The sequence below is a fragment of the Physella acuta genome, unplaced genomic scaffold (genome assembly GCF_028476545.2).
Source record: "Physella acuta isolate Inbredline_101_S28 unplaced genomic scaffold, ASM2847654v3 ptg000151l, whole genome shotgun sequence".
NCBI lineage: Eukaryota > Metazoa > Mollusca > Gastropoda > Physidae > Physella > Physella acuta.
In genome coordinates, this window is record NW_026731670.1 from 1099964 (window position 1) to 1114543 (window position 14580).

Here is a 14580-nt window from a genome sequence, read left to right on the forward strand (position 1 = left end):
AGGTTCTATTCTATTTTTAAGAAATTTAATTATTTAAAAATTAATAAATAATCATCTCTGTATCGCGAGTTGCAATCTACCGTATTTTTTGCAATCTTCCCTTACCTACACTATAAACAGCTGTACATGTACACGCAAACATAATGTTAACTAAAAGCAGTGACGCTTACCAAAACACATTTTACAACCTCTGCTATATTTAGAAAACTGTAAGCATTTCTTCTATAATGTAAGGGATCACTTCAGTAAACACTATTAAAAATCGAACGCCCGAATAGTCGCCCCTAGCATGCAGCCTGTACCTATCAAACGAACACTTCATTTTTTAACGAAGCTCAACAAGTTGGGACCTTTCCGTTCTGGTCAAATCCAACTGTCATTTTCGCATGTGCATTTGCGTCTTGTCATGAAATAATGTCTGTTTTGTCTTTAGATAGTCTACCATATAGAGCTGTACCCTTTTAGCCCCGCTTGAGCTTATTCGACATATGGGCGAATATCTATTCGTGGATTTGTCCATTTCGGGCAAGTGTCAATTTTGGAAACCGGCATTCGAGTACGTGTCTTTCGTGAAAACGGCCGGCTTCCGATAAAAGTATATATTTTTATATACATTTTATTTCGTTGGGGAAGCTTGAAAGTAAATCTGTTTAACAGTCGGACGTTCATGTAAGCCCGATCCACGCTGTAATCCTAGGTTATTGCATATTGTGACAATTAATACCGAGGGAGAAACGATTGAGAAAAATAAAATAAAAACTCCACGTACACAGTAGTATTTCAAATATGCATATCTTCATACATATTCAAAAAATAATATATATATATATATATATATATATATATATATATATATATATATATATATATATATATATATATATATATATATATATATATATAGTATTAATACATTTAAAATGATAACTTTGTTCTTAAAATTAATATTACTGGGAATTTTTCCTCCGTCATTTGTAATTACTAAATTTTATTATATTATGAACAACGAGGCCCAGTTACTAATCAATGATTTCCTCATGTGCTTTGATAGCTTTTCTATACACAGAGTTTCTTCCTGGCATCTCTTCGGTGGGGCTTTATAATTTATAAAGAAAATATATACTTTTAACAGTGACCCCCCCCCCCCCCGAAAATTTCAAGTGCCCCCCCCCCCCCGGAGAAAAAAGTCTGGAAGAAACACTGTCTATACATTTCAAAGAAAATTTTCTGCAAGACTACAATTGTTTGGAGTTTTCTCTCCTTTTCAGATGCGTAGCGAGGTGAGAGGGGAGTGGGGGCAGTACCGTGTGACACCAATTAGGGGTTGACACCAAGGCAAAAAAAAATAGCAAAATATATACAGAAAAATGATTAATTAGAGTGAGTTAAATAGTCTTTTAAGAGCTTAGTTGACACATCCTAACAAGCCTGGAGAGGGGAGTGGGGCGGGGGGTGACACCATGACGTAAACCTGCTAATCTATATATATAATTCTCTTCTTGGAGATCATAGAAAACACCAAGCTGTAAGCGCGCCTAGCAGTCCCCTCTCTTCATCTCTAGGCATATCGCTACCACCCCCACCCCCACGCCCACATGGTCTGGTGAGCTGTGGTTCACGTTAAATGTTTTCAGTCGTAGAGCCGGGTTACGTGACGGCTATTAGGGGCAGATAATATAGTTTGAAACGATTTTGAACGTAGGGGATGTAACTAAGAGGAGGCTGCTTTCACGGATGGGTGGGGTGGAGGTGGGGGTGGGTTACGGGTTGGGGGAAAGGAGGGTTTTAATGTTTTAAAGCACACATTTTCAGTGGCAGCATTGGTACTGTCGAATTCACAAATTATGAATTACTGAAAAGTAGTCTCGTGATAGAGAAAACATGCTACATCAATATGTATTTATAACTGGCTATAGATAAAAATCGTTAGTATTATATTAGCGTAGTTTAAAGCGGGGTAGGGGAAAGGATGGGGGAGTGGGTGAGGTTTAATTAACCCACCCTTGCAAAATATGGCTGAGGTAAACGGTTTGGTTGAGAAACGTAATCACTTATGTGTTAATCCATGTATGGCGGGAGGATGGAGGTAAAAAATTAAATACATCCAGAAAATAAATATGTGAATACATAATATACACTTGCGTATACAAATGCTTACAAAAGTATCTGGAATATACATATATACATATATATATATATATATATATATATATATATATATATATATATATATATATATATATATATATATATATAATTTATTTATTTACGGGGGGATGACACCATTAAGTGCAGTAACGGGTGATCCCCGACCTCGCTACGCCAATGCTACTTTTTGAGTTGTTGTCTTCAGCTATCAATTGTTATTTGCCTGTGTCACTCCTGATTTTAGGTTAAACAAGTTGGCCTATACAATTTTTCACCCAACACCTGGTCCCCAGACGAAGTAATTATTTGTTCCTACAGCTATGTAGCTGTACCCTTGGGTCTATCATGTACAGAGCGCCATTATCGTAAAACACACATTACTTTTAATTACTCTGTTAATTAGAATAATATATGTTTAATGTGTCGGGGTGCATATAACTCGTAAGATAATTCAAACATTCTAGATAACTTACTCTAGTTATAAAACATGCTTATGAATAACAGTTGTATCATGTGATGTTAACGTGATATTAAAATGTTGAAATGTTACGGTCTGGTAAATGCTTAAGGGGTACGTCTGGGGCTAGTTAATAAATACATGAATATGTCCCATGTAATCTCACATCGCAGTTAGCGCATGTCATAAGTTGTTGTAAACAAGAAGTATATAGAAAAATCATTTGATTAACTTGTTTTTTTTATTCTTACATACTATACAGGGAAGTAACAATGTTTGAATTCTTCATAGCTCATGTAATCAAACCGGACTAAGCTGACAGTCTTAAATATGGATAAAGCACAGCTTGAGGTACGCATAGTTTAAATTGAAAGCTGAACCTTTTTCAATGGTTTCTGGTTTTAAATACATTCACCTGAAATTCATAAGTACGCTAAAATAACAAGTGTATGTAGATTAAAGAATAATAAAGGAAACACGAAACGCGTGTTTAACATAACAAAGCGACAATGCTTTTGTTATCAGTAAGCCAGTAGTGGCAGATTAATCTTTTTATCCTAGATAAGCACATGAAAAACTAATTCTGTCGGAACGTTTATTTTTATTTTGAGAGCGTGGAATGTATCGAGAAACATGTAGAGGGGGAAGGGGGCAAGGGGTGATCCTGACTTTTATGACTTGGAAATTGATCCCATTGTTAATCCATTCCTAAAATAATACAACAAAGAACCGTTGTCATCCGAGTTCCTGCATTAATATTTCGCCCTCGACAACTTTGTAAATCTGGTCAGTTATTAACAACAGAATTATATTATTTACCTCACATATACTTCTATTAAAACCGATGAAGCGTTAAATAAGTAGAATTACTAATTATAAACAATTATTCTATTTTTAACTTCTATTAAAATCTCATCTGTGATGGCACTGTCAAATGGTAAGCCACAATTAACCAAGAACGTAGATCGTCCAACAACTCTTAGCAATCCTGCATCAAAAAACCTGATGAATCGAGGATGTGCATTGCAAACTAGTGAGGGACAACCGTCACATCCAGCCCCCCCCCCCCCCCCACCCTCCCGACACACACACACACACAATAAGAAAAGTAACAAAACAATATCAATTAAAATGAAAATTCATGCTTTTACAAGCGTCCATCCATCTTGAAATTAAATGCATCCCCTCTCCATCATTCTCTTAAGTTTAAATTCCCTCATCCCCCTCTCACGGAGAATAAAAGTCTGAAATAAACACTAATGTAGGAATAAACGTGTCTAGCTGCTAGAAAATTCGTGTTAGGCTCTCACTATTTGACATCTACCGATCTAAGAGCTTTATTCTAGCTGAACAAGACAGAGAACATGTCTTTTACCACGGCTTTGTGGGATTAAGCGTACCTTTTGAAAAAAGAACATGACATTATTGTCTAAATGTAAATTTTTATAATATATTTAAATCTGTACAACGACACGAAAATATATTCAATACACAGATCAATAAACTTCGTTGGGTCACAGTGACACAGTTTAGCTCGTTGACATCAAAGCAATTCAAAACAGCACTGCTTCCAAAACATTAGAATTGTCACGCTAGCTTGAGAATAAGAAACTCAAGATACTTGAAACCCGATACTGTTTAACGGTCTGGTGCTACCTTAAGAGTTGTTGGCGTGTCGCTCTGATTTTAGTTTTCTATTTATTTTAAACCTGAATACACGTGAAAATTTGTGCTTGATTCAAAATTTTGTTAGCGGACTCTTCGCGTCAGGACGACGTACAATATACAAAGGTGGGTCGTTTTATTTAGGATCGACTAGATTTAAAAAGCTAATAAATATATTCGCAAATTTTAACAAAAAAACTAAGGTAATATTGTATTTAAACGTGAAACTATTCCTATGTATACACCTATACCTATATTTTAATCTAGAGGGTCTACAAATATTTAAAACATATTTAAACTTATGAATTATACATAGATTTAGGACGTGCTGATGTCCGCTATAGGCCTATTATTAATATATATAAACATTAGAAAGTTAGTGCGTATGACAATGTAATAGGCCGAAGAGAGACATTGAGTTGAACACTCATATGGCAATATACAATCTATAACATCTGTAACATTTTCTCATATATATATTTGTCAATTGTCTACTACGTAACATATATGTTATATAGAAAACCTTCCTAACTTTTTAACGATTTTAAACCTTTACCACATCAACAAAATGTACAAAAGTTGTATACATTACATCCATTGTTGACGAAAGAATGTGTTTACCTAAGATGGTGACTTGCGCACATAATGCGAAAAGTATACGTGAGGTTGCGGGAAAGTCACTATGACGATGAGTCTGAATACTTTTGATTTAAGTCCTTAGAGCACTAACATTGATCTTAACAATGAAAAATATCAGAAAACAGGGCCCAATATTTATACTTACGTGTTATAATTAAGCGTGAGTATTGGTTACTATAAAATAACCAATCTATATTTTTATATTGAAAATCAATGAATAGTTCGTTTTTTCTCGATATGGTAGGAACTTCGAAATCGTGACTGACTGACATGGTAGAATTAGTTTCCCCGATCGCAAAATGCCCACACACCACCTATTAACACCCGTGGCATACATGCCCCTTTGGTCGACATGATTTTAGCTTCGCACCTGGCGATGGTTTTACATTATTCCCCGCTTTTTTTTTAAATTATACGCAAAGCTGATGGCAAGACTAGTTATACAATAGACTACATAGTGAGCAAAATCAATTATTTCCGTCTGCATGCCAAAAGGCGTTTATGAATACCATAAGATTTATTAAGAAATTATTTATTTTAAAAAGTTAGCGAAAACATAGAGCCTAACTTTATTAAAATTAATCACGCTTAATACAAACGTCTTCCTACAGACTATGATGATTTTATTAATTGATTTAAAAATATGTTGTATTGTGTTAAATGTCAAAGCTACCAGATTTACTACTTTTGTGTATTACGCTCTAAAATCAATAATCGGTAAAAATATCTACGCCTAAACTCTATGAATTGCTAAATGCACACTCACGCACACTGAATGCTAATAGAAATGACATCTAATCAAAACGATAAATGTTTTCGTGGGTATACTATTAAACCTTCAAATATGTGAATTTAGCATTCATTATACTATCTACTAAAAATGGTTTGAATTGTGTTAGATTCGATTTAATCCTCACTTTTTCGCCTCCCCCCCCCCCCCCCCCAAATTAATAAAAGTGCCTAGGTCAAATTTACAGTGGTAGGGGGTGGATTGGTCTAGCGGGAGAGAGCTGAACTGCTAACCCGCAAGTCTCAGGTTTGAATCCGGGTTCAAGTCAGTAGATCGTCCCTGAGTCCACCCAACTCTGATGGGTACCTAATGTGGCAAATATGCTCTATCGAGTCATACCACACATAAATATATAGCCGCAGCTACAGAAAGACTGGTTTGTCCTAGGTTTGTCTCGTTGGACATGAGGTCCCTTAATAGCTAACAGTGAATTTTATTAATAGACATTATTGTTATTGACTGGTTGCCAATACTTGGTTAAGTAAAAAGTAATCTGTGTTTGCTCCTTTGATAATTAATCTATGTTAACCTTCATGTATTAAAATTAAAATAAGTATCAAATCTTTACACTGAGTTAATTAGTGACTCATATTGTTAAACCCTCTATGGGTATATATATAAAATACTAGATGTCCCTCTCTTGTAGTTTTAGGTTCACAAAATTTAAATGACTACTTATGTATACAGCATAGGCTGATTTCTATATCCACTCTTCATCAGACACTAATGGCTGTGGATCGCCTTTCCTTTCGAGGAAGTAAACTTTTAACTTTCTTAACTTAAATACTCTGTTCAGAATTGTCTCACAACTTAGCCTTCTTAATACTATGTAATACGGTAAATCTTGCGATTCTGTGTTAGAATCTTTCAACTTGTCTCAGAGCACATGTGACCTTATTGAATTCACCATGTTCACCAAAGTCTGCAACACGGTGGGCAAGGTATTTGCACTTAATCTACATTTTCAAATTGATTTGAATTTTCTGGGCAAAGTTCCTCAGCTACCTCCAGCAAACATTGATTTGTCCGTGGTCCGGATGAGACGACCTCGCGGGCCGCATTTGGTCCGCGGGCCGTAATTTGGGGAGAACCCTGATCTAGACAATAAATTTAAAAAAAAAAGATAATCTTTCAACTAAATATAAAAGCCTTTACAAATTTGGGGGTTGGGTGTAGCGATTGGAGATGAGTTAGCATATTCAATTCAATAGGATTTCGTCTTAGTCTTAAAACGCAGATTGACTTGCATTGTGTTGGTGCTGTTTGAGTTGTGTTTGCTAGCGTAAGTAATTAATTGGTTTTATTCTACACCAGTGATTCTTCCAGTCATCTCTTTGGGGTGAGTCTACTGCCGCCCCCCCTCCCCTCGAACAAAAAGGAACATATATAGAAAATATATACTTTTAACAGTGCCCCCCGGTAATTTTAGTCCGCCCGACCCCAATAATATTAAGTCCGCCCCCACCCGCCGGATCTTCTTCTTCTTCTTCTTCTTCGTTCTTAATTATTAGTGTTGATGGGGATCGAGATTTATCTGCTAGTGGGTTTGAACTCGAGACTTTGTTCGAATTTATCAACCATGAGCTTTTTGCCGACTCGACCACGCCTCCAACACAATTAAGCGTTACGTGTCAACCGGTTATGCGCCATTGAGGCCATTGACTCCGATTTCAGCCTGCTTTTCTTTTTGGATTTGCTTCCATAGCCTTTGTCCAACCAAGAACAAACTACAAGGCAGCAGTTGTTTTAATTTTGGAGTTGTCTCTCCTAGAAGAGTGGCTGTCCCCAGCTAACGAGCCTCATCTGCCCGAGGGTTCGAACTCGAGACTTTTTCGGTTTAGCAACCATGAGCTTTACCGACTCGACCACGCCAACCCCACCCGCCGGATAAAAAGATAAAAAAAAACAAAAAAAAGATAATTCCAGTACCTTACCTAACATCCAAACCAACGCATGCACTAACCCTAGCAACAACAACAACCCAAACACCAAGCAATATTTATAAACCCAAACAACATCTCATACTTAACACCCTAAAACCACCCCCCACCTCTATCTAAAAATCTGTATATTATCATGGCCGCCGTTGCCATGGCAACCATAATTTCAAAAGAGTCCGCGACGCATGGAAATATTTTCCTTTAAGTACCCTGACTTAGATATACACAAATAAATCAATAAAACGTTTTAATTGAGAAGTTGGTTTTTTTTTTTAGAGTCTATCCCCATTAAACGATAAATAATTTTAAAAAAACTATACATCGACCCCAACACTTAAACTCACAAATTTACAGCTACAAAAACAACAACAATCACACCTTTATGTTCACCTATTTATATATTTACAGCCACATCTATATCTACACAAACCCCTACACCTAAATCTACAACTACATTTTCATTTACACCTTAATCCAACATAAAACTTGTGATCATGTTGGATAGTATTTCCTTAAAATTAAAAATTACTACTTTGTATAAATACTCCACCGCTTTAGCCTACATCGTTTAAAAATTCATTCGACTCGCCTCTTTTTTATTATTTTTAACCCACCCCAAACCCCGTTTCTATATGAGCAAACCTTTGAACATTGATTATATTCTCTATCGTTCATCGAAATAATTTTTAAGTTTTTAAAAATAAGTGTCTACATTTACTATTTAGGGAGAGGTTTTTTTTTCATTAAATATATAGTTATCGTTTACAAAATGGAAAAAGCGTTGACACAGATTGACCTAAAAGTGAGATAAGGACCTAGACCTAGATCTGTGCTAATATATTGATATCATTTTCCTTAATTGATATTTTATTTTGCAGTGAAAATATGTTCCTGTCATGCACAATAATTGGAATAGCATTGATGTTTTTGTTGGTTTTAATGCTTACAAAAGGTATGTTGTTTACAATTTGCATATATAGACATATATAATGTATTCATACATATATAATATACTAGCGTACCAGACCCCCGCGCTTTGCCGCGGGGATAGAAGGAAGTTTGACGAAATATATTAGGATTTCACCAACGCATTATCAATTATAATTATATGTTCTTAGACGCGTGACCTTCTTTTCTAAAAATGAGTTATTTAAATGTAAACAATGCCTGCTCTTGGATCATAATTATAAAGACACAGATTTACCTACACTACCGCTTTAAAACCTTGAGTGTACATTAATCCCTCACCGAAATAATATGGTAGAACACACTTCGGTGACCGCCTCTGTGTCAGAGACGTAGAGGGGCGCTCTCAGGGCCCCCACCCCCCGATTACACTACCGCATAGGCGCGGCGTACGACCCCTGGCTCCTTAAAACTAACAGGCGCTATCGGCCAAATAGCATCCTGTTAATAATGATGCAGATTTTGTCATTCGCTAAAGTGACACAAATGAACAGGATTTTTTTCTTTAACACGTAAAAAAATTATTTGACGTGTTTTAAATATCAGTGTGACTGATGCAATATGCTAGCGTTACTAATGGTCTATTATTAGATGCTCGATCTCAATTTCTGACTGGATTGTCTAATAATAGATGCTTATTGCATCATTCGCAAAGTGACGAAACTCTACAGTAGGCTCCTCATATTCAAAAATTTATTTTTTCATCTTTCGGAAGGTGACGAAACTGCACAGAAGGATTACAAAGTTATTTTTAGAAGCCTGTTGTAGTTTTACCGCTGAATATATTAGTACTGCTTACTCGCTATGCAGGACGCTCAATTAACGGATGCCAAGTGCCAAATTAGTCGCTTTAAATCTCTGGGCGCCAAACCGTGTAATGACGAATGTTGTACCCTATATGGCGCCGCCCGTATTCTCATCTACTCCCTAAAGTTTCATGGCACTCGGATGAACCGCATCCGAGTTTTATTTTTTATATACCGTGTATAGAGAAAAAAAATCGCTCCGCCCTTGCAAATATTAAACAATATTTTTTTGCAGAACATTGAGTGATCTAATCATCTCCCCCAAAGTTTCATGGTACTCGGATGAACGGTGTGAAACCGAAATTTTATAAACCGTATATAGAGAAAAATCGCACACTCCCGTGGCGCCGCCCTTGCGAATTTTTTTTTTTCACAGAACCCTTCCCTATAGTGGTATAATGAACTCCCTAAAGTCTCATGGCTATCGGATGAACGATGCCAAACCAAAATCGACTTTTATTTTTATACACCGTATATAGAAAAAAAAAACAAATCGCGAATTTGAATTTTTTTTTTCGCAGAAACCTCCTCAGGAATATTGTCAACAACTTCCTAAAGTTTCATGGCGATCGTGTGAACGGTGTCACGGCAATTCACTTTTATTATTTTTATATACCGTATAAAGAGGAAAATCGCACCTCTCGTGGCGCCGCCCTTGCGAAATTAAAAATGATTTTTGTACAGAACCCTTCCCTTGGGTGTTCTAATCAACTCCCCAAAGTTTCATGCCTATCGAATGAACGGTGTGAAATCGAAATAGACTTCTATTTTTATATATCGTATATAGAGAAAAAACAAATCGCGCCCTACCGGGGCGCCACCCCTGCGAATTTGAACTTTTTTTTTCGCAGAAACCTCCCCAGGAATATTCTGAACAACTTCCCGAAGTTTCACGGCGATGTGATAAGAGGTGTGGTAATGCATTAAAGACACACACACACACACACACAAACATACATTGCTTTTTTATATATATATAGATAATATATATATATGTTACGGTCAAAGCCCGAAGTGCGGCCAAAGCCCGCATTGGCCGGCCAATGTGCGCATTGGCCGGCTCTCTTAGTTAAAGCCCGAAGAACTTAGCACTAAGATCGTATTTCGTACATTGGCCGGCCAATGCGCGCACTGGCCGGGACGTACTGGCCAAAGTCCGAAGCGCTTAAACTTGACAGCGTATTTTGTACTTTGGCCGGCCAATTATACATATTCTAAAGAACGGTTTAAAATTTCCTGATAACGTACTAATGACGCTCTATTATACACATATTATAAAAATATTGTCTGTTTTTACTTTGTGATCAATTATTTTTGGCTTGCCATTCTATAGAATTTAAACAAAATGAAACCAAAGTATGGACCACTATATTATCTATTTTTCATACTCTTACAGAATGCAAGACACAAAAACTATTTTCTTTTTTAATTGTTTAAGTAAGGTGCAACTTTATTTAATAATGATAATTATTAGTTTTCTGGGGGTTTGATTTTTATTGAAATAAACTTTTTAATTAAAACTTATGTTTTCTTTATTTAATATTTATAATTCCTAAAATAAACTTGTTGTATTCGTTTATATGTAACACATATGGTTACCAGCCAAGGGGGATAACGAATGAAGTTTTAATTCATTGGGTTGCGGCCCCTGTGGGACCGCAACTGAACTGTTGATGTAGTTTTTTAGCGCAATTTCCATTCTGGAGAATTGCGTTTATTAACCCGTCATTTCTGGATGTATGAATGTATGAATGAATGGATGGATGGATGGATGTATGTGTGTCCGCAGCTTTAAGTCGTATCTCCTCCTCAACGAAGCAATATCGATGACTAGTTACAAAAGCAATTATGTTAAGCAAGTTTCGAGGATGAACATAGGCTATAAAAATTACGGGTTTCTTTCATGGATTTCCCGGAAAAGCCAAAAAAACCTCGAAAAAAAGCAGTTTTTTGCCCATATCTCGGCAACCAGACCACTTAGCGACTTGAAACATATACCAATCGATTCCTGCCATAATTTAGAACAATATTGCCGAAGAAAGTTTTCAAAAATATCCTTTTGTTCGGTCACAAAAAAAAATTTGAATTAATTAAAATTTGGACCGAATTAGTAAGCATATTTATCCAACCACACCACACGCGTCATCACGTTCAATAGCTGCGCCATCACGTTCAATGGCTGCGTCATCACATTCAGTAGGCGCGCAATTGTTTTTAGTCATGTAACTCTATTGTAAATAAAACATGTAAAATACTGAAAAAAAAATTAATAAAAAACGTTTTAATAACTAAGCAATGGTTTTACTAACCCTGCTCTTGATTTACGCTACGACAGAGCTATTTTTAGATAACATAAGGAAATTGCGCTTAAATGTCACTAGACTTTTTAATTAACTTGTTTTTCATGCTCTTGTGAGCGATGTTACCTGTGCCCCATGTCATGTGACATGGGACTGTGGGTAGTTTCGTGCCTAGCCGTATAAGTCACACGCAAGGCTGCTGTCTGTGGACACGGTGACCAAGATGTAGACCTAATGAATGGCTACAGTTTTGGTTTCTTTGTTTCTTTGTTGCTTGTGTCTTCAGTATTTCTCTCTGTTTTGACATCGTCGTATTACTGTGTTATGCATCGCCGTCATGGCTCGATGCAGTGAATAAAGCGAGTACTTGACAACAACTGTCGGTGTCAGTGTGTTCTAAATCTCCGGGTCAGCCCGTCTTAACCACAACACCTCAGTGGGTAAAAGCATCCCCACTGAGTGAGGGTTACATATATATACCAAAAAAAACGTTACTGATTTTACAATGTTTATGTTGCCCTAATCCCCATACAGAACTCCAGAGAACAATGTACACTATTCCTAACACTAAACCTACAGTTTATATATCGCACTAGTTTCATCGCTTTGCTAATCGACCTATTTTAATATTGAAAGAAAAAAAAATACTCGGATAGACGCGAGGCTAATTATTACAGCTATCGTCATAGTTATTAATTACACATTGTACTTTGTTGTTCATAGCATACAATTTTATAATAACTATTTTCAAGAATGCTAATAGATGGGGTCTTTAATTTCCTTTTTAGAAATCAACAAGAACCAAAGATTCCCAAGTATTGAAAACAATTTTGCATCATGCGTTTAGATTTATATTTTGTACATAAAACAACTAAAGATTAAAAAATTATTGATATTGGCAAATTAATTATAAATAGGCTATATTTCATATTTAACTGACATAAAATATTTAACATTTATGTATTGCCAAGTTTCCACGTTTTTTTTTTTATTGACAACATCTTTTATTATTTTATTAGCAACAAAGGCACTATTACATCTAGTTATAGCAAAGATTTATATGTTTCGCTAGATACCACAAATTATTACGTGTAATCGAACAGTCAACGTGAACTATAAAACTTTAATTTCTTTCTATCAAATTAATAAAATATCAGACATCGATGAATGTAACGGTCAGACAGGAAGTCCTTGCCAGCAGATTTGTATCAATAATTATGGAGCCTTCTCGTGCTCGTGTAACCCAGGTTACACCTTGAGTATCACGGATCAACAGAGCTGTATAGGTAAGTGTTATACAAGTACCGATTTCAACCTCATTAATTCCCACATAAATAAATACCCTACATAATTCGTATAATTAATATAATGTGTATTCACCCATAAGATTACACTTTGGTTTAGTCATATACATTTATTTATTTCAGTGATTTGTATGAGATTTCTCAGACTACCAAAACTAGTAGTTTTTAAACTTTTTGGATGTACAGAACTACACTAGTTGCATATGAGCATTCACCGAACCATTTGTGATTGTTATAATGTACTCATGAAAAAAATCCGATGGTAATTCATATAAGGGATGTGTCTCGACCTCCGCCCTACCCACGAGACCGACTAATCGAATTCTCAGGGTTTGATCGAACCCGTGTTTGGGTTGTTTGAGAGGGTCGAGTTTTACCTGACGCGATTCACAATAAATAAGTGAGTACCACTACGCTGATCATTCACATCAAAACGCGAATCACTTGGCACAATTTTTTCTTGGTCAATATTTATTCATCTACTGTCCAGTGGCGGAAGGAAAATAAAATGCCGGCAAACTTCGCAATGCGAAGGGCGGGGCGGGTATGGGGCTGGCCAACACTAATCTGTGTTTTGGTATGTTAACAGAAACACTGAAACGTGTATATATACTATCAAATCGTATTGCAATTCTGTTATTTAAAAAAAAATTACATACGTTATCAATTTTCAAAGACACGTTGTTTTTTACAAGCTTTTATTTAACTTGCTTCTTCGCGATTTATGTTTTGTCTGTTTGTCCGTCATGGGTTTTATGTAACCGACGATAAAAATTTAAACCACTTGAAACGAGCAATGATTTTTTTTAAACGAGGAACGCATTGTAAAATATATTTATTACAATTAATTTTTTTAAATTTATATTTTAAATAACTATTTAATATTTCCTCGGTAAAATATTAATTCAGTTTTATTATACTCAATTAGTCTGTTTTTATTTTGTGATCAATAGTTTTAGGCTTGCCATTCTATAGTATTTTTAAAGTATTTAAACTAAATGAACCCAAAGTATGGATCACTATATTATCTATGTAATACTCTTACAAAATGCAAGAAACAACCACGCTTTTCTTTAGAATTATTTAAGTAAGGTGCAACATTATTTAATAATGGAAATTATTAGTTTTCTGTGATTAGGTTTTTATTGAATTAAACTTTGTTATTAAAACTTATGTTTTCTTTATTTAATCTTTGTAAACTTAATACGAAAGATCCTAGTAGTAAAAAAATGTTTAGTTTGAAAATACAAATTTCAGACATCGACGAATGCAACGACCAAGCAGGAAATCCGTGTCAGCAGATTTGTACAAACACTGTTGGCAGTTACTCGTGTTCATGTAGTCCAGGATACACCGTCAGTGGTACGAACTCTAGCACGTGTGATGGTGAGTCGGTTTAAACATTTTATCTTTAGACTAAAGTATAAACTTGGCTGGTACTTTTTGTTTTAATATAAGATTTATAATTTACGAGCCGGCCCGCGGCATAACATACGCCGCTATTTAGTTGTTTCTAATTTTCAATAATTCATAATTTGTGAATTCGACAGTACCAACGCTGACAC

The 14580-nt window shown here is 35.7% G+C and overlaps 1 protein-coding gene across 1 annotated transcript in view; it reads left to right on the forward strand.

The window, feature by feature from the left end:
• Positions 1 to 14580, forward strand: part of LOC131935663 (fibrillin-2-like) — a 49334-nt gene that overhangs the window by 2115 nt on the left and 32639 nt on the right. The window contains exon 2 of the mRNA XM_059292182.1: positions 14273 to 14401. Within this exon, the coding sequence (XP_059148165.1) occupies positions 14273 to 14401 (129 nt within the window). The remainder of the gene's footprint in view (positions 1 to 14272; positions 14402 to 14580) is intronic.